Here is a 25,706-nt window from a genome sequence, read left to right as displayed (position 1 = left end):
CAGCACTGATGAGGAAATCATTAGAGTATCTTAGTGATGAAAGAGTTATAAGCTTAACTGGCAGTTATATGCAATTCTGTCTCATTTCTAAATCTGCTCCTGTTTTGGCTTTGTATATATATATTTTTTGCATCAAAGTGTTCTAGTTGTCTTCCTTTACTTTTTACATTGTTAATCAAGTATTCCCATTACAAAGTGTTCACATTTTTACTGGTTAAATGTTAAAATTCTTATAGTTTAAAGAAATATGTCTTAGTACTGCTAGCTGTTTACTAGATTTTATTAAATTCTTTTCCCTGAAAATACCTAAATACATAAAACTCACTACCAAGCAAAACACATTTTGTGTAGATTGTGTTTTGTTATATTAAACTAGAGGCCTGGTGCTTGAATTTCATGCACACTGGGGTTCCTTGGCCTGGCCAGAATTGGGCCGAAACCAGCACTCCAACATCCCTGGAGGGATCCCAGATTGCGCAGGCCAACTCGAGGGACCCAACCGGTGCATGATCAGGGCCAGGGAGGGACACAGGAGATTGGCCAGCAGGGAGGGGACCACAGGAGGGCTCCTGGGCATGTCCGACCTATCTTGCTCAGTCCTGATCAGCCAGACCCCAGCAGTAAGCTAATCTACTTGACAGAGCGTCTGCCCCTTGGTGGACAGTGCATGCCATAGCAACTGGTTGAGTGGTCAACTGTCCCACCCCGTTGGTCAGTCCATATCATAGCGAGTGGTTGAGCAGCTTTGGCATATCATTAGCATATTAGGCTTTTATTATATAGGATAAGGAGGAATGTTGAGACTATTTTGTTCTTTTGAAAAAGATGCCCCAGGAAATAGGCAAAGGGGCTAGTATTTGCCTTATCCAACTAATACAGACTCTGCTAAAAGTAAAAGAGCCAGTAATCTTTCCCCAAGACCATTATTATAGTCATGGAATTTACTCATCATTAAAGGGCTGTAAAATTCTGTATTCTGTCAAAATGACTTTTTAAAATGTCTTTTCTAAGTTAGAATGAAATATCAGGTTATGCAAGCTATAATATAACTTGTTCTCTGACCTGTGAAATGGTAGCAATAATTTTGTGAAGTGTCCATTTATGGTAGTTAGGTAACTCAATTAAACATGCTTATTTCTTCTCATACATTGTCAGGTGGATGACAATATTCCGCTTAGGGTAATGCTGCTTCTCATGGATGAAGTGTTCGACTTAAAAGAGAGAAATCAGTGGTTGCGAAGAAATATCAAAAACCTACTTCAACAGCTTATTAGAGCCACATATGGTGATACTATTAATAGGTACCACATTTTTTTTATTCTTCTTCCTTCATTTATTACTTAGCTTTTAAACTTTTACTTCTGAAAGTAAATTGTTCAACCTTCTTAGGAGAATGTCCTTCTCTGGGCCCTTTAAGGACATTACTAAAGGAGTCTATTTCTCTCGGAGATTATTTATATGCAAATTAAGGTGCTTATGACTTCATGAAAGTAGTGTTTATTTTATTCACCTAAATTTTGACTGTATATAAATTTTTTTACTTTCAGAAAAATAGTTGACCATGTTGATTGGATGACCTCACCTGAGCAAGTAGCGGACTTAGTGAAACGTTTCAGGTATATCTAAGACACAGTCACTTCTTTCAGGTAGTACAGAGTTTAGCATTGTTATCACTAATTAACTAATTGCTTTTCTTTTCTTCCTGGCCATAAAGTTGTTTTTAATTATCACCGATGATCCAAAAGACTTGTAAGAATTGTAATAAACATTTTTTACATGGGCATATTGATCTTTGTTTTCTTTAAAACCAGAATAGAAAAAAGCATAAAAGAAAATTCTTAAGATGTTAGGCATTGTAAAGTGGCTTTTGAATAATTAAAATAACAGTGTGGACAAGGCATGGCCATATAATCCAATACTTAGTGTTGGGGATTTCTTTTTCTCGCTTGTATGCTAACCTTGATTTTAAATGAAAAATTTAAAAAGTATGTATGTCTCTGGCCATAGTCTAATTTTTTAACTATTTGAACCTCTGAAAAGAATACACATTAAGAGCAGTTATAGTCCAGTTTATGTGTTCAATCTATAAAAATATTTTGAGCCCCTCCTTTATGCCTAGCACTTTCCCAGTCACCAGGGACTCTGATGCAGTTCCTTCAATAAAAGCCTGGTGTAGCAGAGAAATGGACCTCTTTTCTAGGAGTGAAAGATAAGCAAAGACATCAATATTCATGGTATCATGTATTTTAAAATGATAGAAGCAAGAAGGGAGCTATCAGTATTAAGCACTATCTGCTTGGTACTATTCCAACTACTTTATATACACTTACTGGTTTTATCATGTTTCACGAGATAGGCATTTTTGTCTCCATTTTGTTAGGAGGAAATTGAGGATTAGACAAGTTAGGAAGGTTGCCCAAAAGCTTGTGTGCTGGAAACAGGGAACTTGGTTTCTCTAATCTGAAGCTACATTTTCCTCTGTACCGTACTGTTTCCAAAAGTTGGACCATTGCCCTGGCACATTGATTCTGTTTCAGGGTAGGTAAGTGGTGGTCCTCGGGAGCAGTGATTCTCAGCCTTGGCTGCGCAGTGAAATCCCTTGGAAAGCTTTACAAAGTGCTGGTGCGTGGGCCTCTCTCCAGAGCCTGATTTAATTAATCTGTTGGAAGGCCTGCCCATTAAGAGTTTTAAAGCTCCCAGGTGTTTCTAATGTGTAAAGTTAAGAACGACCACTCTGGGGATTCTCTCTCCCTTGGGCCAGATTCCCTAACGGAAGCTTAGTTATTGTGCTTGAATTCCTGCTTTTGGCCTCATAAATAAGGAACAAGAATTAAACATGCTGTGAAAGTGAAGGAGAACGGATTATATGTGTGAAAGGGACATTGTACTCAATCCAGCTGTAAGGTGTGGGTGCAGAGTTTGTTTTATGTTGGTTAGTGATAAAGGACCTGAGGGAGATTAACTCTACCCAGATTCAGGATGTTGTGGGTTGTTATTTAGATGAGATGTTCAATCTCAATGAGAGGAGAGGCCTACTTTGAAGTTAAATGCTGTGATATAGTTGTTTATGTATTCCATTTTTGCTGTCTTTATCATTTGTTAGTGTTTATAAGTTATATCAGGGCAGAATTCATCTGTATCTTTCTTGTGTGTATCCTTTTATACCTAAAATTGAACCTTGTACTTAGTTTCTATTTGTTGAATATCTTACTTTTATAAAATTTCAGAAATATTTCCTCTTTCTGTTTACATTTGTGTTTTCTGTAGAAAATTGGAATAATTGAACCAGCTTGTATTATTAGAAAATAAAATAGTTATAAAATTTAATCTTTTTAAATAGAGATGCCTTTTGGCCAAATGGCATTTTAGCAGAAGCTGTTCCATGCAGAGATAAAGCTATCCGAATGAGAACAAGAATTGCAGGAAAAACTAAACTACTTTCAATTATGCCAGGTGAGTGAACATGTTGGGTAAAAAACTCACTAATTTGTAGTTCTTCTGAATTTTTGGCATTGAGCATTCTAGTTTGATTAAAACAACTACATTTCATTACTTACCATATACGAGGCACTGTTCTGCAGTCCTCATTTTTTTCTTAACCAGTCCTCATGACAATATTATGAAGTGAGGCACTGTTAATGTTGCAACTTTATATGTGAGGAAACAGAAGCTCAGAGAGATTAAGTAAGGTACTCAGAGTTTATAGCTAAGAAGCACGTGTTGGGATTCAGACTCAGCTCTGAATGATATGAAAGCCAGTTCTTTCAACCACTTGAAAAAACAAACAAACGGTGCTTTCAACCACTTCACTTTGCTGCCTTGAAATATTATGAGATAACTTGGTGATAAATAAAATATGTAACAGACTTAAGGGCTAATAAAGAATCTGAAGTTTTAGGAAGAATATTTGTTCTTTTTTCAAAGAATCCCTTTACATAGGAACAACTGACTGATCCAATATTAGTCTTTATTAAAACATGATCGCAAAGAAAATACACATAATGACATCCTGTGGTCTAATTTGAGTTACAACACTGCTAGTCACTAAGTTAAATTCACTTTGTCCCTTTTGTCTTCTCTCTTAGAGAAGTTTGTAATATGATAGGCAGTTTGTGTGGCTGCATGGTTATATGGTCCCTTCTTTGGTTATGAATATCTTTGATATACCTAGGTATCTTCTCTCCACATTTAAATTATGGATATAGAGAATCTAAAAGATAGATTTATTAAGTTCTTTAATATCATAGAATACCTATTCTTATGTAATTTAAAACTAAATTTTCATCATAGATTTTAATAATCAACTTTTTCTTCTGTCAGTTAAGTTGGAAACTTGCCACATGGCTGTTAATTCTCCCCTATAAACTATATTGTTGCATTTGGATATAAAAAGCAAATTATAGAAATAACATTTCAGAAAAATAAAGACACAATAACTTAAAATATTATGTAATAAACCACTAGAATACATTAGGTCTTGCAATAGACTGACTCAACTATGCAGCTGAAAGAATTCTTAATGCATTTATTCAGTAAGTGATTTTTGAGAGCATATCAAGTGCCATACACTATTCTTTACACTAACCTTTGCATACTTGGAGCTAACACTCTAGTGAAGGGACACAGAAAACAGACAAAACAATAAATAATAGCCCAGTATGTTCCATAGTGGAAAGTGCTGAGACTAGAGAGAGAGTGCAGGACAAAGGAGGTGTCAGCTAAGTTGCAGACATAGAAGGCCCTGAGAAGATGACACTGTGTGAAGACTTGCAGGAAGTGAAGGTAGATAGAAAAATGTATGTGCATAATCCCTGACTTGTTTTAAATGATATGAAAGCCAGTTAGAAACATACCTTTTGAAGTTGCGTGTTTCTTTCACAAGCACCAGAGTAATATTTACTAGTACTACTATCTATTGGGGTCCTGGTTATGAATAACTAAGAATAATTGTACGTGTTGTCCCCATACTCCGAGATCTCTAGTGGCCTCATGTTGCCTGTGAGTAAACTACAAACTTACTCATCACAGCACTGTCAGTCCCATTCTCTTGTCCACTTTCTCAAGGGAAACCCTAGATTCAGCCGATGGCACCACCCCCACTCCTGGTATCTGCCTGGTTTTGTGCCCTTTTGGCTCACTCACTGATGTTTCTCCACCAAAGCGAATCCTTCATCTGGTTGTATCTGTCAGATTCCTGCCCAGGTAGCAACGTCCACTTCATTTGTTACTTCCTGGAACAGACCTTGCCTTATATTCTCATGTAGAATTCTACCCTCCATATGCATTTTTATATTTTTTATATTTTAATAGCACAGTTACTGTTTCATAGGTTTTTTTGAGATCATATGTCAGCTTTCACACATAATTAATTTCCTTATAGCGTATATCTCATTGTGCATTACACATAGTAGGAATATGTTTTTGAGTTTAAAGGTCACTTTTCACATTATTTAATAAAGCCTTATAAATCCTTAGAGTTATAAGGATATTGGTTGTTATAAATCCCCATTTTACAGATAAAGAAACAAACTCAGGGTAGGTGAGTATCATATAAGTATATGTGTTAAGGGACAGGACTGTAATTCTCATTGGGGTTCCTAAGCTGGGTCCTATTTCTTTCTCATATGCTGTCATGTCTCCCAGTATCTATTGCATTAGTGATTGGAGGCATTCATGCACATGTATAAATTTTAAATCTCAGTTACAATACAGGACTGAAATGCATTAACTGAACACCTAGTACTTTTTAGTTACTCTGCTGTGTTCTTTGCGTACTTGGTTTAATGTAGAGCATAGTTTACTAGTAGGCCTAGTGCTTCCTTTATTTGAGTAATGAACTGTGTTTCTTTTTCCCCCTTTGTAGATGAACTGAAGCACATTATTGGGGCTGAGACAACACGGAAAGGTATTCTTCGTGTTTTTGAAATGTTTCAGCACAACCAGTTAAATAGGAGAATGGTTTATGTCTTCTTGGAAGGCTTTTTGGAAACCTTATTTCCACAGTATAAATTCCGTGAACTTTTCAACAAACTGCATTCACGATCAATGCAGATGCAGAAATATAAACAGAAACTTCAGACATCTCAAGCGCCTTCTTTGCAGAAAAGGTGACACTCCAATCTGTGAAGCTGGTGTTCCTTTTTTCCAGAACTGAAGTGTGAACAGACCTTCTGGGGCTTAATTCATATACTGTTGTGCCTGCACCAGTCTCTTAATGTCTCAAATAGATTATTAATACATCTACAAAACTGTGGTTTTTTTCATCCTTGTCTGTAATCCATCACTACCAAGAGAGTTGCCGTGTCTTAAATTATTTGGTGCATATTTTTGCAACACTGAGAGGATACTGCCCCCATCTCAAGCAAGAACGACGTCTGTCTCTTTGGTTTTAAACTAATCAGCGTTCTGCAGCAATGACACAGTGCCAGAGTTTATGTATGAGAGCCAAGGAAAGCACAAAGCAACGGTTCACAGATACATGAGCTAATTTGTCTAACGTGGGAGACTGTGCAATGTGTGATTTGGAAGGATTTGTTTTGCATAATGATTTTATAAGTCTCTTGGAATTTTGATATATTGTAGGTAATCCAGATAAATGTTCTTTAGAACATCTATTTTGGGTCTGGGGAAAGTGACAGAATGCCCTTAAGGTATGAATTAACCTTATAACCAAATTCATAGCTCTGAGACATAAAATAAAGCCAATCAGAAACAGGATGATTGGGTTTGTTCACTGGATAAAACCGGCGTTAACTGATTCTAACGTGCTGTAAGGGCGCTCCTCTAAGCTTACAGTTCTCAGTACACGTTCTCCTTTGGTATCTGTGTGCAAAAAAAGAAGCATCTGGTGGCTCTCACTTAAGTTTCAAAATTATTGCAGTTTTCTTTACCTTTAAGAATAAAATAAGGGTATAATTTTTTGAAAGACAGCCAAAAAAATTCTGTCCTTCTAGACATAATGAAAATGTGAAAGGAAACAGCACTCTATTGAAAGTTACCATTTGATAATTTTAAATTGTGTGATCTAGACATACCTTAGGTGATTTTAAAAATAGCAAATAAAAGGATTAAATGAGTTTATTAATCATATGTAAACATACAAATCCCTAATTCTATTATAGTGTACATATATGAAAATAATGAAAAACAGAACTATAATATTTTTTAAAATATGCTTTTATTTATATTTTGCATAATGTAAAATTCTACTAAGTAAAGCAAGTTGGCAAAACCCCTCAGTAATTTTATACCAACAACAAAAGACCTTTTCCTGTTTTGCATTTCCCTTAGTTTTGCCTTCTTGTGTCCATCTTGGAAGTCTTTCTATCCTTTGTATGCAGGATCTCTGCATAGTTTTAAACACTTCCACTGACTGAGAGTTTGAGTGTGTTAGCATTTTTTGTTTTAAAAATATTTAACACTAAAACCTTAAAATAGTGAAGCTACTTATTGGGCCACTGAGCCAAGATCCTGGTATTAAAAGAACACCTGGGTGCTTAAGATAGAGGGACAGAGTATTGGTATCCCAGTTATTTGGGAGCTTTGAGAATGGAACGAGATATTATCGTCTTGTTTTCACTGAGGTCCTACTTAAAGAGTGAAGCCTAATAGCAGAGTAAAGCCTTCCTTTAAAGCTTTATAATAATAATCGTATTTATATTAATGATGCTGGTGTGCATACTTGTATGCAACTATTCATCGTGTGTTGCATATCTTCAGAATTACATAAATGAAATCCCTTTCATTGCAACTTAACAAAAGAGAAAAGATCCTTATTAACTCTGGTGGAAGAAATAATCTTTCTTCTCAGTGTATCTCCCTGCCTTGGTCCCTCCTCATGCCCCAGGCTTTAAAAATGAGGCCGTTTGAAACATGTCTGTCAAAAGCATCAGCATGGCCACAAGTGCAATGATTTTCAAATATACCCCTGCCCAGTTCAAGGATATTTTTGACATAAATAAATCTAAGGGTAAACAGAAGAATTCATGTAAGAGTCTACTGTGTACATGTGAAAAAAACATTTCTAGATAATGGGAAGAGTGCTGGCCATCAACCAGGGAAAGAGATGTCGTGTAAGACTGCACATTTTTCATAACAGAGCCCTGCAAGATAACTGCATTATACCAAAAAAATATTTGAGTAAATGGGTTTTTAAAATAATTTTTGTTAAGAGAGTTTATATTTCAAAAGCAGGAATGTCAAATGGTAGTCTATGTAAACGGTTGTGCATCTTCTCCATGCACATCTATGTTTTACATTAGAGAGAGCCGTGGTCACCCTAAAATTAGAGATATTCTTTAAATGACTTGGCCAAGCTGTGTATAAAATATTTAACCCATAAGTACAGTGTACTATGTTAAATGAAGTTATTACATTTAATGCATTTATTGCATATATAAATATACATGAAGAGGCTTTATGTCTTCTGATATTTGATTTTTGAATGTTTATTAAGTCAGTGGTGCCTATAGGCAAAAAACATAAAAATTAATCATTCTTTGGGTTTTCTGATTTTTCAGGTAACAGATTCTTTAGAAAGCATCATTATTAACTTTCAATAGTTTATTCACCTAAAAATTTTGATTGTATGATTTAAATATAGCAGTTAGATTGGCATTTCCTATAATATGGGTGTACTGAATAGTTGCTGAAAACAATTGTGCCATTGACCAATGGATGCACTTGATTAGCCTTAATTTTTTTTAAACATTATTTTTTTTTTTTTTTTCTATTTCAGTTTGCTCATTTTAAGTTGTGTTACTGGTGTTTGGGGGGAAAAAATCAAACAGTTAAGTGCTACCAGAAAGTGTACCGATTTTTAAAATACTAAGAACAATATAAATTTCACAATCTAAAATTTTAATTTTGTGCAATATTTTCATTTAATGCATGTGTATTTGAATAATTGTAAAATAAATGAATTTTTAATGTTTTGAGATCTAGTTTAAACTAATGTCTTCTTAATCCAACAACTTACATTCCGTTGTTGCTGCATCCTTTTATTTAAAGACTTGTTTTAAAAGTCTCTTTGTCACTCTTGTAAAATTCTTTTATTAATAGTAAATTTTGCTTATAGGAGCATGGCTCCTGTATTACAAGGGAAAAATATAAAGAGCACATCTTAGGATTATAATTGTTAAAAGATAACTTGTGCATATCATTGTACAGTAAGTGTCAACTGTGTGCCTAACTATTCTATCAATACTTTCCTTCTTTAACAAAGAAGAAACAACAATCAGAATGTCAGTTATTTTTATGGAACTAAAAAAGAAAAGTAAAAATTTTATTTGGTTTGTGTTTTGTTCTGTCCATTAGAAAATACTAATAAAGTATTAACAAACTTTTTTGTTGAATTTATTTGGTATTTAATGCATTTTTATTACTTTAAAAAAATGCTTGCTCAATGGCCTTGTTTTTAGTATCTCTGTGTATTTGTTTTTCCTTTTCATTTTGAAATTAAACAATACAAGATACAGGTTGCTATTATAATAAATAAGCTATTGAGTGATTGACTTATAACTAACTGAATTTAATTTTCCTTTTATGGGTAAGTAACTTAACTACCACTTTGTTAAAGAAACTTCATACTTCCCTGTCATTCAGAATTATGATCCCAAAGATCTAAAATAATCTATTAACAATTTTTACTTTTTCTCGTTTTTAATTTATAGTTTGCCTAATGTTTTAGACATTTCAGTTCTAACAGTAGTTGTTTCATTACTCAGCAATGTAGCTATATCTGGTTGGTCATATTTGCAGCCTCCCTGGATCTGTATCCACGACTTCCCAGATGTCATATGTGAATACTGCCACCTTACCAGGGACAGGCACAATATTTCTCAAAATACATACTGTAAAATATTTGTCCCTCTATGATGTCCTTGGGAAAATAATTTTGTACTTTTATATAACTTACTAAGATTTACATGCTAGCCAAAATCCTAAAATGTTCACAATTCAAGCAATTATATCAAATGTTTTGCAAAGTTTTGTAATAAGTAAACCTGTTTAACTTTGTTTACCTAACTTCCCAAACTTAGTTATCCATAGAATCTTTTGTCATAATCAACTATTAATAGCTTGAGGATAACATTCCTAATATTAAAACCTAAAGAACATGTTTTGAAAAACAGTCATAGGAGGAAAATACTATAATTAGGGAATGTTAACTCTAAACGGAAAAAGCAGTGGATTAGGGACACAAGATTTTATATTTTTGCCTATCATTCAATGGAAAGTTCAGTTTTTGGAATAAAAAGAAGATGAAAAGTTAATGGCTGATTGGTAGATGTTAGAATTGGATTTTGCCCTAAGTATCCGAATAATGAACTCAGTGAGGGGAAATAAAGTGGGAAAGATACTTGCTAAGGACTTTGAAAATGAGATCAAAAGAGAAGTAACTAGGAAATGCAGGAGGGAGAGAGAAATATAAAATTGTCCAGTCATTTTTTAAAATGTGTGCCAGACGTTGCCCATATGTAATGGTGGGCACTGTGTTGGACCTGGGAAAAATTGCAGCAGCTGCGAACCTAGCGTTTCACAAGTAAAAAATTAATAGATTGAAAATTAGAACCAACTCATGTCATCAACCAGGGCACATGTATTGAAATATATGTGAAATGTGATATTTTAAATTGGCAAACGACCTTGTACGTATCATGGAGTAGAATAAATCAATAGAGGACTACTATATGTTGAAAGTCTCTAAGACCATCCCCTATGGCTTTACTAAGAGGGCTCATACATAGGATTCAACTTAGAGTCATACAGCTAATATCTGTTACAGCAAAAAGGTAGAACAAGATCGAAGGGAAAGGGTTGGTGGGGCAAAGTAAAAAAATCCAAGCCTGACCTTCCAAGATTCTTCTAGAGTCTTGAAGGATATAGTTCCCCATCCAGCAATGAATTGTGACGTGAAATGTTGCCGATCAGGAAGCTCATTCAAGACTGCCTATGAACACGTACATGCAAAAAAAAATGAAACTAGACCAACTTACACCATACACAAAAAATAGAAAAGTAGAGAAAGGACTTAAACATAAGATGGGAAGCCATAAAAATATTAGAGGAATCCACAGGCAGCATAATCTCAGACATATGCTGAAGCAGTATCTTCACCAATACAGCTCCTTAGGACAATGGAAACTAAAGAGAAAAACAAATGGGACTATATCAAAATAAAAAACTTTGTACAGCAAAAGAAATCAACAACAAAACAAGAAAGCCCACTGCATGGGAGAACAATGTTATTACCAATAAGGGTTTAATCTCCAACATTTACAGGGAACTCATACAACTTAACAAAAGGAAGATAACCCAATCAAAAAATGGGCAATGGACCTAAATGGATACTTTTTAAAAGAGGACATAAGAAAGACCAAGGGACATGAAAACATGCTCAAAGTCACTAATCATCGGAGAGACGCAAATCAAAAGAACAATGATGTACCATCTCACAACTGTCAGAATGGCTATCATCAACAAATCAACAAATGACAAGTGCTGGAGAGGATGTGGAGAAAAAGGATCCCTCATGCACTGCTGGTGGGAATGCAGACTGGTGCAGCCACTGTGGAAAACAGTATGTAGTTTCCTCAAAAAACTAAAAATGGAACTTCCATTTGACCCAGTGATCCCACTTCTAGGAATATATTCCAAGAAACTAGAAATAGCAATCAGAAAGGATATATGCACCCCTATGTTCATAGCAGCACAATTAACCATAGCTAGGATTTAGAAACAGCCTAAGTGCCCATCAGCAGATCTATACAATGGAATACTATGCTGCAGTAAAAAAGGTATTGTTACCAGTTGCAACCGCATGGATGGAACTGGAGAGTATTATGCTAAGTGAAATAAGCCAGTCAGAAGAAGAGAAATATCACACGATCTCACTCATTTATGGAATATAATGAACAACATGAATGGATGAACAAAAACAGATCCGGAGACAGAGAAGCATGGGTCATATCATCAAACATCAGAGGGAAGGCAAGAGAGGGTAAGGTGGAGAGATCAACCAAAGGACTTGTATGCATGCATATAAGCCTAACCCAGTGGTCAGCAAACTCATTAGTAACAGAGCCAAATAACAGTACAAAGATTGAAATTTCTTTTGAGAGCCAAAGTTTTTAAACTTCTTCTCTCACCACTTCTTCAAAATAGACTTTCCCAGGCCATGGTATTTGTGTAAGAGCCACACTCAAGGGGCTCGCTAGGCGCAGTTTGCTGACTATTGGCCTAACCAATGGACACAGAGACCAGGGAGGTGAAGGCATGAGTGGGGGGCGGGGGCAATGGGGGGTAAGGATAATATGTAGTACCTTAATAAAGGGAAAAAAAAAAGGACTGCCTATGACTTCAACATTTTATTTTAATCTTCACCTGAGGTTTTTTTTGTTTTGTATTGTTTTAGAGAGAGAGGAAGGGGGAGAGAAACATTGATGTGAGAAACATCAATCAGTTGCCTCCTGTATGTGCCCTAACCAGGAATCAAACCCACTGCCTTTTGGTGTACAGGACAATACTCCAATCATCTGATCCACCTGGTTGGGACAAGACTATCTATGATTTTTATAGGGAGCAGTTCATGTAGGCACCTTCTGCCTGGCATATACCAAAATTCCCCACTCTCAGAAGGTAAGCATGCGTTCTGCATAAACTACCATATATGTATATATTTTGTACAAACAAGTTTAAGCATAGTGAGGCACTTTTATAATTTTGAGGAATTGTAGAAATACTTCTGAAATCAAGGGGCCAACCTTGTAAGCAAACCTTTCAAAGAACAGCAGTCACCTGCTGTGTTAACTCTTCTGCACAACTATTATATATATCTCGATGCAAAGAAATGGCTGATAGAAAGCTTTGAGCTGCTGAAGCTCAAAAAGGTATATCCCTGTGTAGAAGCCCCCATGCCTAGAAGTAGAAACACGGCAGAAAAAAATTTAGATGTAGACTTTAAAAGGAAAAGAGATAAAGTGATATTCATATGCATACATAAAAAACTGGAAGAACAGATTCTTGTGTTTCCAAGAAAGATTCCCATAGCCAACAGTTCTATAGCACTTATTAATCACAACTTTTTTGAGTGTAGATACATTTCTCTTTAGTTTATGGATGGGAAAGCATCCCAAGCTCTATTTACTAGATAATGCCAGTAGCACCCCTCACCCTCACCCCCACCCCCGGTTGTGATGTTTTCAGACATGGCCAAGTGTCTGGGACAAGATTGGCACTAGTTGAGAACCACTGATCTCTGTTCTCAGTCACAAAAGCAAAATCAAGCCCTAGCTGGTTTGGCTCACTGGGTAGAGCGTCGGCCTGCAGATCAAAGGGTCCCGAGGTTCGATTACAATCAAACCAGTTGCAGGTTTCTCCCCAACCCGGGCCCTGGTCTGGGCTTGTGAGGAAGCCAACCAATCGATGTGTTTCTCACGATGTTTCTCTGTTCCACACACTAAAAATCAATGGAAAAATATCCTTGGGTGAGGATCAAAAACAAAAAACAGCGAAAACAAAAGCAAGATCAAGCAGGGACTGAAGACTAATTATGGACATCTGTGTCTTTTTGAGCAAACACCTGACGGCTTTGTGGCTTGCCTTGTAGAGAGAATATAAGCAGGATGCCTGAGTCTGCTTTAGCCAGCGGCTGCCAAACCAAATATTTTAACTTGTCTTTGTTAAGTGAGCATCTCATAGCTGAGGCAGCGGTAGTGGTGATGGAAGAGAAGGACTGTGCAACCTGAGATAAGACAAACAGGTGTGTTTCCCCCCCCCCCCCCCCCTCGGGAGATGTGAGATAAATGATTAAATAAAACATGGCTGTCTTACTCTCATGCCCATGCTACGAACTTGGCATCATGGATACGTATGGGATCTTTTCCTTTCAAATCGTTATTTTGTGAGCCAGTCTTTTCAAAGCTTGAAAATTCCCTTTCAGTCTTCTTCGCAAGGGAACACCTTTCCCAAATGCTCTTGTTGCTGAGTTTCCCATGGACACCACCCACTGGGCTGCCCAGGTGGCTCCCCTGCGCTGATGGCCTCCAGGGATGAGGCGCCATTGGAGCTGATATCCAGCTATCAGAGCCGTTATCCTCGCTGACCCTTTACTCCCACCACCTCCCGGTTCTTTTTCTGGGTCTTGGGCAAATCTGGTTCTGCTTTTGATTAGTGCACAGCTGCTGTATAAATCCACTGGTGGAGCAATGTTGAGAAGCTGATTTTTGCTTTCTGAACCTCTGATTCTCCACCAAACCGCCATTTGTCTTTTTTGTTTGCCTGTCTTAAGGACTCTTGTTATCTCCTGGCATTTCAGACACAAGCTTAGGCCGGCATTGGTTGCACCTGTGGGGTTTTGAAGGCAGTCACGTTGCAGCCTATACCCGGATGGTGTTTCTTCTGCCACAGGCAGAATGTTCTGTGCTGTCTGATTTACACAGTACTACACGCTCAAAAAAATTTTAAAGAAAAAATGTTTCGTGCCTGCTGGAAAGAAAGCAGCTCCCTGCAATCCCGTGTCTGACCTCCCTCCTCCCAGCGCTGCTGCAACACACTGGTGAGTTTTGTTCTTTACTTTTGGTTCATGGATGAAGTTCTCTGTTTTAATAGAAAAACAGAGAACCTATCTCTTCTTGTAAAAGAAAAGTAATTAGCCTTTTACAAATGGTCCGTTTATGACTGTAATACTGTGTGTGTGGCTGGCATTCACTTTATCGTGTCCCTCAACTTTGGGAAATTAACTGAGCATATAAACTTATAGTCAACAAGTGTATGTGTGGTGTGGGCTGCAGATCGAATGGGGAAGATGGTTCCAACTTACGAGGCGCTTCAGGGCCCCCTGTGCAACCTGAAGGATGCTGAGCAGCTGAATGTTTTAGTCGTTTCGTTTAAAACAATGAAATGCCACAATGAAGCAGGTGAGAATATGGAAAAGAGCTTTGTGTTAAAAACAAACAAAACCAAATACACGCATACGATAGGAAGAAATCCAGCCCTGAATTCCTCCATTGTACCCTAGCTTGCTCAGGAGTTGGACAAAGTTAATTTATTGCATAACCATTAAATGTTTTATAAATGTGTTTGTTGATAGACATGTTTTATGTCTCTGATTATCTCCTAACTTTTAATAAATTGGGTTATAAAATCTCAAATTTAATGGGCTCCTATTTTGGTGGAATAAATAGACTAATTTAAAATAAAAGAATCAAATAATTTCTAGAGAGGAAAAAAAATCCAATGGGCAAATTTGCTAGCTCTTTTAGAAAACTCAAATGCTTGCTTAGATGATAAGTATATATTTAATTTTAGTAGAAGCTGTCACATTACTTTCCATAGTGGTTGTAGCATTTTACATTCCCACTAACAAATTAAGGGAGCTGGTGGGAAAAATTAGCAATCATTGTGAGGCTACAAAATAAGAGACAAAGGCATATATGTGTTATCAGTAAACAAGAAGAAAATGCTAAGACCTTGTTAGGTATGTAATTAGATTTGCAAATATAGAAAATAGATAATATGATTGAACAAAGTGAATACTTGGACAAATTAGGCAGTTTTAACAGTTTTGGTTTAAAACCACTAGATGTCTTTGCCATAGTGTGAGAAGTAACATTAAAGTTTCCAATTTATACAACACATTGGTGACTTTCCCATCGACTCCATCCACTGGGCTGTCAGGTGGCTCACCTGCGCCGATTGGCTCCAGGGAAGAATCACATTTAAAGTTTTTATTCAACAAAACAGGGATATGTTTTCCTATGGAAAGTCCCCCTGGGAAGCCATACATTTCCTATACTATTTAATGGGCCAAGTAAGTTATCCTTATCTCCACAAAACATTTAAAATTATAAAAATGTAAAATTGGGTTTGACTAAATTAGTATTTTTCAACTTGGGGTGAATTAAACCCTCATGGATCATTTAGGGATACTGGGCATTTTTGATTGCCAAGATGGGAAAGGTTGCTACACGCATCTTAAACAAGTAGAGGCCGGGAATGCAGCTAAACATCCTTCAGCCCCCACAATAAGGAACTGTCTGGCCAAAATGTCAGCACCGAGGTTGCAAAATCCTAGACTTAATGAAATTATTATGGCTTTATTAAAAGGATTGATTCCTCTGCTATTACAAATCATAAGATGATGCTATATAATTCCTTATTGCATTTATAATACCTATGCAAAGAAATTGTCATATTTTTTGAAATTCATCTATATTGTTGCATATCAATAACTCATCCTTTTTCTTGCTAATAATATTCCATTGTATGGACATATCCAATTGTTCCAACTGCTCAACAGTTGAAGGACTTTTGGTTTTGTTAGGGTTTGGGTAATTGTGAATCTTTAATTGTATAATAAGGAATGTGGCCTCTATTCTAGTTTCTGGAAGGTAAACTCTAAATCTATTGTCTTTCCTGAGTAATTGGAATATCTTTACTATTTATAAGCATCCAATTTTATGTTAATGAGGTGAGTTGACTTAGGGTAACAGCTGGTCAGCAGATCAACCATGTGATTAAAGGTTTGGGACTTTGAGCCAGCCAACCTCTAGGAAGGGGAGGAGAACTGGAGATTGAGTCAAGCACATGGCCAATGATTCAGTCAATCTTGTCTTTCTGTAATGAAACCTCAGTAGGTTGAGCGAGAGTGGACCAGAGGGAGAGGGAGGAGAGGAAACACCTTTTCTGACCGCTCATTGGCTAAGCTCCTCGAATGCTACTCGCAGTGTTCTTGGTAACTTGGGTAACAAGAATCCAAGGAGGTGATTTAGGGTTTTCCCACCTCATTCCTGAAGGAAAAAAATGAAGGTCTGCTGCTGGAGGGTCTAAGAAATGTCATATCCTGCCCTAGCTGGTTTGGCTCAGTGGATAGAGCCTTGGCCTGCCGACTGCAGGGTCCAAGTTTGATTCTGATCAAGGGCATGTACCTAGGTTGCAGGCTACTCCCTGGCCGGGGCCCAGGTCAGGGCTCATGCAGGAGGCAACCAATCGAAGTGTCCCTCTCACATTGATGTTTCTGTCTTTCCATCTTTCTTCTATGCTCTCTAAAAATCAATGAAAAAATATCCTCAGATGGGGATATAAAAAAAAAGAAAGAAATGTCATATCCTATGAAAGAGACATCTTGAAAATGCCTTTAAAAAGTTGTCATTTTTTCCTGGTGAAGGGACTGGAGTCCGTGTTGATGAAAACACCTTGGCAGCTGTGGTGGCTAGCAGTGGCAGCAGCAGCAGGGTGATGGGGGCAGTACCTTCCCCTGATCAGCCATATTGCCTCCTGCAGAGGGAGACCTACTGACGGCTTGGGCCCTCAGGGAGCAGGCCTAAGCCATCTGTAGGACATCCCTTGAGAGCTCCTGGACTGTGAGAGGGGGCAGGGTGGGCTGAGGGATCTCCCTCCCCCAGTGCATGAATTTCATACATCGGGCCTCTAGTAATAATTATAATGCTTCTCTGAATTCTGTGAGTAGTTTTAATGAATTACTGAACCTGAGGAGATAGTTGTGGGAACCCTTAGATTTGAAGCCAGTCAAATTGCATTTAATCTATAAGTCAGCTTCATGAGAATTGACATCTCAGTATTGAACCTTTGAGTCCATGAATAGTGCAAAAGCTGTCAGAAAGTGCACCCCATTCCAACAGGCCTTCCTAGGGGCCTCAGGGGAGTTTGCATCAGAGGGGCCCACGTGGGAGCTTTGTGGTATGAACAGTGTGGCCCTCTCACCCTACTCCCCAGTGAAGCTGCTGTTTTGTTGTGGTTTCAGGGGGGTATGGGCAGGTCTTAGGAGCCAACAGCAGACAACAGGCCCGGTTGGGAGTCTGGCAAGTTGGAACGTTTGATTTTGATTTTGTGCTTTCACACAATGTCAAGGGGGAGGTGCGTGGCTGGAGGTAGTACACTTTCTCTTCTGGGTGCAGACAATGAGAATTGAAGCAATTTTCCTGGCTGTGGTTTTCCAAAGGGGACCAGTGGAGTTGAGTGGACAGAATGATATGACTTTAAAGATATCCTCAAGTGAGGGCCCACTCTCTTGATCAACAGGGACAGGCTCCTGTCGAACTGCTGGCTTCTAAAGCCACCACTGTAAAACCACTGTTCCTACTCCCAGAATGTCCCCAGGATAATGAGGGATGCTGGCAATAACATGGTACATTAAACAGGCCATAAATTTAACTCCAGGACTGAAGTAATATTTTAGTACAAAGGCAAAGGCCTCTGGCTGCCTCGTAAATCAAAAAACCATGGTCCCCAAGGGACACAGCAAGTCCAGCTATAACCCGTATATACTGGAGAATTCACTTTGTGATAAAGAGGGCATCTCTTAGCAGGAGGGCAAAGGGCAATTTAATAGTGGGTATTCTGAGACCGGTGAGCTCATTTGTACATCACCCGCATATCATAATAAACTTACAGTACGTTGAAAAATCCCATATTTAAAAAAGAAACTCTAAAAGCACCCGAAGAAAACATGGGGAGGATTCCTTTGTCTCCTTGAAGTGGGGAAGGTCTTCCTGTTTAGATGGTTCAAACCCTGAAAGCCATGAAGTGAAAGGTTAATTCAAGTACATAAGTAAAAATAACTGTTGCATGGCAAATTATGCCATGAGCATGAAAAAAATCAAATGACAAACTGCAAAAAATTGTAAGGCCAAAGGTTAAACTTCCAATACATAAAAGGCCTAACAAAAATCAATTTGAAAACAGAGATGTTTTAAGACATAAAGGCAGCATGTTATTATACACATTCTGCTTCTTGCGTTTCAGCTTAGTGATAACTTCTTCATGCCTTCTTACTGCTGTGTTTCATTGTTTGGGAAAAAACATAATTTCCTTACCAAGATCCCTATTGGTAGACACACAGGCTTGTTTTGTTTTTTTTGTTTTTGTTTTTTTTCAACCTCTTGCTTTAAAACATGTTTTGAAGGGGAGAATTATAATGTTCAAGAGTTTATGAAATCCAGTTGCCTGTGGATTCAGATTTTGGCTAGTATTAATTTCAAGCTACATGACCTTGACCTCGGGCCTCTGTTTCTTCATCTGTGTAATGGGTTTGAAGTCAACAGTCTCAGCAACATGAGATTGTTGTGAGTCTTCAATGTGTTAATATGTTGGTAAAGAGCTTAGAATACCTGGCCCATGATAATTGCTATGGAATGTTAGTTGTCATTATTATCACTAGGTGATAAATAATCTATATCTTTTAAAAAAAAACAACATTTTTATTGATTTCAGAGAGGAAGGGACTGGGAGAGAGAGATAGAAACATCAATGATGATAGAAACAACATGTGCCCTTGACTGGAGTTGAACCCAGCATCTTTAAGTCCACAGGCCGATGCTCTATCCACTGAGCCTAACCAGCTAGAGCAACAATATAAATGTTACTGGCTTTATAAACTTTTTAAAAATAATGATTAGGACTTACAATGAGAAAGAGAGAGGGGCCTTCAGGAAGTGGGTGATATGTCCTAAAGGCACAATGCGGGATCCAGTGATGAGGAAAAAACTGTTACTTGCCGTTTCTTGCTTTTTAGTGAAGAGCTGCTTAGACATGCAGCAGGGCAGGCCCAGGCCTGGAGCCAGGAAGTGTGGGGGCAGCCCTACAATCTGCATGGTGACAAGCACACCAGGGGTTCTGCTGCAGGTGATCCCGGACAGCGGTCTGAGAGAGCACTGCTAACTGTGCCCTGGCTGGATGTTCCAATTGCAAGCATAGTGACTTAGAGAAATTGGTCAGGTTCAAGTTTCTTAAAAGTGAAGCCAGGGTTTACTACCAATAAATATCATAACCCGGTCCAGGCGAGAAGAGGTTGACTTGATTGAGGCATTATTACTTCATACCCGCTTCCGGGGTCTGCTGCTTGTTTGCATGTTGCATCCTTATTTCTATTGCAAATCCTTGTGGCCAGTGCACTGGATTTCCAGGTTGGTCAATGTTCTCCAAGTCCAGTACACATGCTCTTAGCTCACTCTTTGTTAATATTTTAATACTGGGCAGAGCTGTTCGAGAAAGAAGAAAGCTCTGGAGCTGCTGTGAGATTTCTTGTTGCCCTGAAAGACTGAGACTTGCTGCCATAAAGGAAAGACCGAGACTTGCCATAAAGGAAAGACCACAGGCCTCAGAGTCAGTGAAACCTCAGTTCTTCAATGACTCAAAACCGAGAAACATTGAAAAAGTTACTATACTTCCCTGAACTCAGTTGGCTCATTTGTAATATCAGGATGATAATACTTGTGCCCACAGTTATCCCAATGACTGGAGATAATTCAGACAGGATGTCACACAGCGGGTGCTCTGTGAATGGTGGATCTTTGGCTGAAGCTCATTTTTCCAGGGGCTTCTCTTCTGGTTATCTGATGCCCCCTCCTGGACAGTCCAGAGCCTGGATTCAGCAAGGGTCCGCTCACATGCTTCATGCTGAAGGTCCTGTAGTTTCCTGAGGCAGAGCATCAAGAAGAGTCTGAATCAAAGCCAGATAGGCAGTCCGACCACGAAAAAAAATCCAGGAAAGAGGCACTGGGGTAGAAACCAGAGAAACCAGCTAAGGGTGGAAGACAGAACCCCGAATTTTTCTAATGATAATGATGACCATACTTTCTGCTCTTATTTACATGCCCAGGATTTACATGAATTATCTCAGTTACTTTTCACCACAATTCTATAGGACATAGAAGTAAATCTTCAAGATCTTGGAGTAGCCAAAACATAAGAAACCAAAGAAAGAAAGAAAGAAGTTGGGCTTTATCAAAATGACAAGTGTTTTGTTTCCAAAAGCACTATCAAGATAGTGAGAAGACAACACACAGAGGGAAAATATTTGCAAATCATATATCTGATAAGAGACTTGTATCCAGAATATATAAAGAACTCTTACAACTCACTAATAAAAAGGCAAATTACTCAATTAAAAATTGGGCATAGGATCTTAACATTCATCCAAAGAAGACATACAGGTAGCCAACAGTATGTGAAAAGATGCTCAACATCACTAGGGAAATGCAAATCAAAACCACAAGGAGATACCACTGCATCTTCATTAGAATAGCTTTAAATAAGAAATAAAAAAAAGTTCGGACAATGGGGATGTGAAGAAGTAAGAACTCTCATACACTGCTGGTGGGAATGTAAAATGGTACAACTGCTTTGGGAAATCGTCTGGTAGTTCTGTTCAACTATATGATCTGCAATTCCACTCTTACACGTACACCTAAGAGAACTTAAGGAAAATGTGCATCCACACAAAAACTTATACTCAATGCTTATAGTGGCACTACTCATAATACAGAGCCCAAAGTTGGAAACAACACCAATATCCATCAGCTGATGAATGGATAAACAACATGTGGCATATTTATACCATGTGATATCAGTTGGTGATAACAAGGAGTAAATACTGGTAAGTGTATGAACCTTGGAAACAAACTAAATGAAAGGAAGTAGTCACAAAGGGCCACATACTGCATGATTCCATTTATATAAAACTAGAGGCCCAGGGCACAAATTTGTGCATAGGTGGGGTCCTTCTGGGTGGCCTGCAGGGTTTGGGCTGAAACCCAAAATCCAATGCCGCCTGCAGCTCCTGCCTGCCACTCAATCTCATCCCAGCCCCACTATGCTTGCCATGGGCTTGTACCCAATCAGTCCCAGTTGGGAGAGCCCTGCATACGGTGCCCTCCCAAGGGCCTGTGAGTTCGGGCTGAAACCAGGTCTCCAACATCCCCCGAGGGATCCTGGATTGCAAAATGGCATAAGCCAGGCTTAGAGACCCCACCATTGCACAATCTGGCCAGGGAGGGCTCCAGGGCATGTCCGGCCCATCTCAGTCCCAATGGGCTGGACCCCAGCAGCAAGCTAACCTACCAGTCAGAGTATCTTCCCCCTGGTGGTCAGTGCACATCATAGCAACTGGCCGACCAGTTGACAGTCTGCCCCCTGGTGGTCAGTGCATGTCATAGTGAGTGTTGAGCAGCCTTAGCATGTCATTAGAATATTAAGCTTTGATTGGTTGTTTGGTTGTTCTGCCATTCAGTCTATCTGCATATTACCCTTTTATTATATAGGATATTCCAAATGGGGAAATCTAGAGAGAGAGGGAGCTGACGGAGAGAAATACAATGGCTGTTCATGGGTATGGAGTTCTTTTGGGGCTGATGAAAATGTTCTGAAATTAGTGGTGATGGTAGCACAACCCTGAATATTCTAAAGAACACTGAATTATATTCTTCAGGTATGCCAACTCCAAAACCTGAATTTTTTTATCAGAATGTTCTACTGTTGTTAGACTTTCCTGAGGTAGAGTGTAAGCTTGGAGTAACTTTTACAGGAACCTATGGTCCAGCCTGGTTTCTTTTTAAAATTTAATTAAATGTATTTATTTTGTAGATTGTATTTATTTATTTAACTTCTTTATCATTTAAAGTATCAGTTATGTTTCTGTGGCACATAGTTCTGACATGGTCTGGCTCCTCACCTCATTGAGGAGTCATCTCAGGATGCTGGATTTATTGACTGGTTGTTGAAGACAGACTAATAGGTAGGGCACAGGATTGCCTAGAACAGTGTTTCCCAAACTTCTCTCATGATGAGAATCACCTGGTGGAGTTGTTAAAACACAGATTCCTGAATCCCAACTAAGAAGTGCTAAACTAGAATTTTTGGGAACATATAGGTAAAATTGTATACCTAACTAGTGCTCTAACACAGATGTTATATACAGAGCACTAAGTTAGGTATGCAATTTTACCTATATGTTCTCAAAAATTCTAGTTTAGCACTTCTTAGTTGGGATTCAGGAATCTGTGTTTTAACAACTCCACCAGGTGATTCTCATCATGAGAGAAGTTTGGAAAACACTGGCCTAGAATATTCCCGGGGATGTATCGAGTCCTGATGCTCTGAAACTTGGGTGTGTCTCATCACCTGCAAATCTTGTTCGCCATGCAAACATCCAGGCTCCACCCCAGGTAAACTGAATCCAAAGGGGAGCGCTGCTGCTTGCTGCGTGCTACCAGCTGATGGGATAAGGGCAGGGACTGGTGGTAACGGACAGGTTCCTGCAAATAGACATTGGAATGAAAAAGCTCTGTGGGATGTTATTCCAGTTCCTGCCCTGGGGGTGCTCTTCGGAGCAGCGGGCTGTTCCCGCAGGACGCTGAGCCCGAGGCGGTGTCTGAGGCCTCCGGAGGCCTTGCTGCCAGTTGGAACCACCATGGTGGCCCAAGAAGCAACATTTTCATTTTGGAAGATGCAGCCCTTGCTGTGACCGTATTAATAAAAAGGAATTTGTGTTTCTTAGAAAACGACTCAAACCATCAAGAACAAAATGAAGTTTTGACTAGCATTTATTCCACATCTTTCCACCAGAGCAAAGCATTGTTTTATACTTTGATGAACACAATCCCAGATGTGATAGGACTCGAGCCCATGTACAAGCAGAGACAGACCTACACTTCCACATAAGTGTGCGAACACATCTTGTAAACTTGCTTTCATGCTCTCTGGGACCCCCATGTTTTAGGGAGAAAATGCTTTAGTTTTAATGAAACAAACAAAAACACCTAGTTTGTGTTTTAGTCTCTCGGTTTCATAGTGGTCGCTATTTTACATGAAGCACAAAAACAATCCTCATTTTAAAGTACAGATCCCAAATCAAGAGATCACAGAATTTTCACTTACGTTTATGTCATTGCCCTTTTTTCCTTCGTGTATTGCAAAGCTAATAAAAAATAGATTGAAACAGTTTATTTCTACCATCAATTTTCAGCAGCGGGAATATTACGGTTGTCAAAAAATTTCATGAATGCTTGCTCACAAATGTGCACCTAGAATCAAGACTGTGGTGTTTGAAAGTTTATAAATTTTAAGTTTATAAATTATTTAAAAATGTGTAATTTTTCACATGCAGGACAGATGATTATGTTTTTGTTGCTCTGAGTTTCTTTGCAGTTCTGTAATTCTATTGGGGCAAGAATCAACTCACAAGCTATTTCATAAACATCATTGTATTGTGTAGTAAACATGCACGGAGAAGGTCCCAATCAATGTTTGCTGTCAGAAATTCAAGAATTTTCCAAAAAAAAAACACACCTTTACGCCTGGATAATCGTTTTTCTTATAATTGGGGAGTTCAACAGACTATTTTCTGCTTTTGCACCAGGGAATATCTACATGAAACTGAAATGCTAGAGACTGAGAGCAAGAGGTAAATTAATCTAAGAAAGAGATTAGGTGAAGAAATCCTGTTTTGAAACATTTTTTTTTTTATTATTTTTTTATTTTTTTTATTTTCCATGACACGAGTACGGGACCTAAAGACATTAGTTGTTTCTCAAGAGAAATGCTCAACCTGATCCTCAGAAATAATGAGAAAGAAGCAAGTCTTCTTTATTCATGGTGAAAGGGACTACTAGCAGGAATTAAGGAAACATCTGGAACAAACCGACAGAAATCTCTTGCACTAAATGATATCACATTTAAATATAAAGAAATGTGCCACTTTTCCCCCCCTTCACATATAACTGCCTTTTCACTCTGTTGGTATAAATCCTCATTCCTTTTTTAGAAGTGTATTCTTCTCTCAAGAAAATGTTAAAATTGTCTTGGGATACCCATAAATAAGCCAAATTTTTTTTTTTTTAATTTCAAGGGTTTTTGCACATACTGTAACTTCTCTGCTTGTAACCACCTCCATCCTCGTAAATTGACAGTTTGATAAAAGTGAAAATGAAAAATTCTCAAAAAAACATAAAGATGCCAATCGCCCATTAAAACCTTTTCTATGTGCCTCAGGGGACCATGCTGCGTCACAAAGTCTGCTAGTTCACAGCATAAAATAGTATTTTTTCCTGAACCCGATGGCAATGCTGGCAGAGAGGGGGAGGGTGGGGTTCATGGCCGTTCCTAGTTTTTGAACTGTTAATGTAAGGAGTTCAGCTATATATTTGATCGTATGTTTTTAGCAGTCTTATTTACTGACCCACCAATTATCACTCGTAAGTAGGTGACAGAGCAAAGAAAGCAAAGAAAGAAAACTTTGAAAAATACAAGTGTCGATTGGCATGACTAGTGCTGGGCTTGCCCTATTTCCCTTCCAGAAAACAGTGTCAGAGGAAACCGAAGAGGGCTTTTTCAGATGGGCACACATGTATTAGTAGACACCCCCATGGGATGGAAACTCCTGCACATGCAGAAAGGATCTGGAGGTTTTTCCTGTGAATGGCGCACCCCTGAGCCAGCAAACACCAACCCTGGGGTGAGAATGAGCAGCTAGGTCGCCCCTCTGGCAGATGTGAATGCTGGCATAACTGCATTGGAAGCCCAGACATGGTGTTTGGTCTTTATGGTTGCCACTTATTTAGAGATTCTGGGGGAGGGGGGGGGGTGTTGTGTATATGTGTGTTGTTTTTTTTTAAGGAAAATGTCAGGCTAAGGCTATCTGATCCTCAAAGTGAGGCAGATGTGTTTGCAGAGGACACTGACCTGCACTCAAAAGGCAGGTTCAGATTGCCCCATGTGGACATATGGCCAAAGGCAGTGGGTCGCTGAGGGAAGTGTGGGCACTCCGGAGGGAATCAGAAAACCTTGGAAGGTAGTGCTGAGAGATGAGTGAGGTGAGTGGGATTCACCACCCCACTTCTATGAGATGGAGTGTTCATAAGATCAGAGCAGTGGGATCACAGGGACAGAGGCTGAAGTTGGAGAACCAC

At 38.6% G+C, this 25,706-nt stretch overlaps 1 protein-coding gene across 3 annotated transcripts in view; it reads left to right on the top strand.

Annotated features, from left to right (window-relative positions):
* Positions 1 to 9,341, top strand: part of SNX13 (sorting nexin 13) — a 92,041-nt gene extending 82,700 nt beyond the window's left edge. For all 3 annotated transcript variants that reach the window (XM_084897177.1, XM_084897176.1, XM_084897178.1), the window contains 4 exons: positions 1,156 to 1,301; positions 1,548 to 1,616; positions 3,341 to 3,453; positions 5,864 to 9,341. In XM_084897177.1, coding sequence (XP_084753303.1) covers positions 1,156 to 1,301; positions 1,548 to 1,616; positions 3,341 to 3,453; positions 5,864 to 6,111 — 576 coding nt within the window. In that variant the 3' untranslated portion in view covers positions 6,112 to 9,341. The remainder of the gene's footprint in view (positions 1 to 1,155; positions 1,302 to 1,547; positions 1,617 to 3,340; positions 3,454 to 5,863) is intronic.
* Positions 9,342 to 25,706: the final 16,365 nt, after the last annotated feature.

The sequence above is a fragment of the Pipistrellus hanaki genome (assembly GCF_964339955.1).
Source record: "Pipistrellus hanaki genome assembly, chromosome: 10".
In the NCBI taxonomy this organism is placed as follows: Eukaryota; Metazoa; Chordata; class Mammalia; order Chiroptera; family Vespertilionidae; genus Pipistrellus; species Pipistrellus hanaki.
This window is presented reverse-complemented; position numbering and strand designations above follow the sequence as displayed.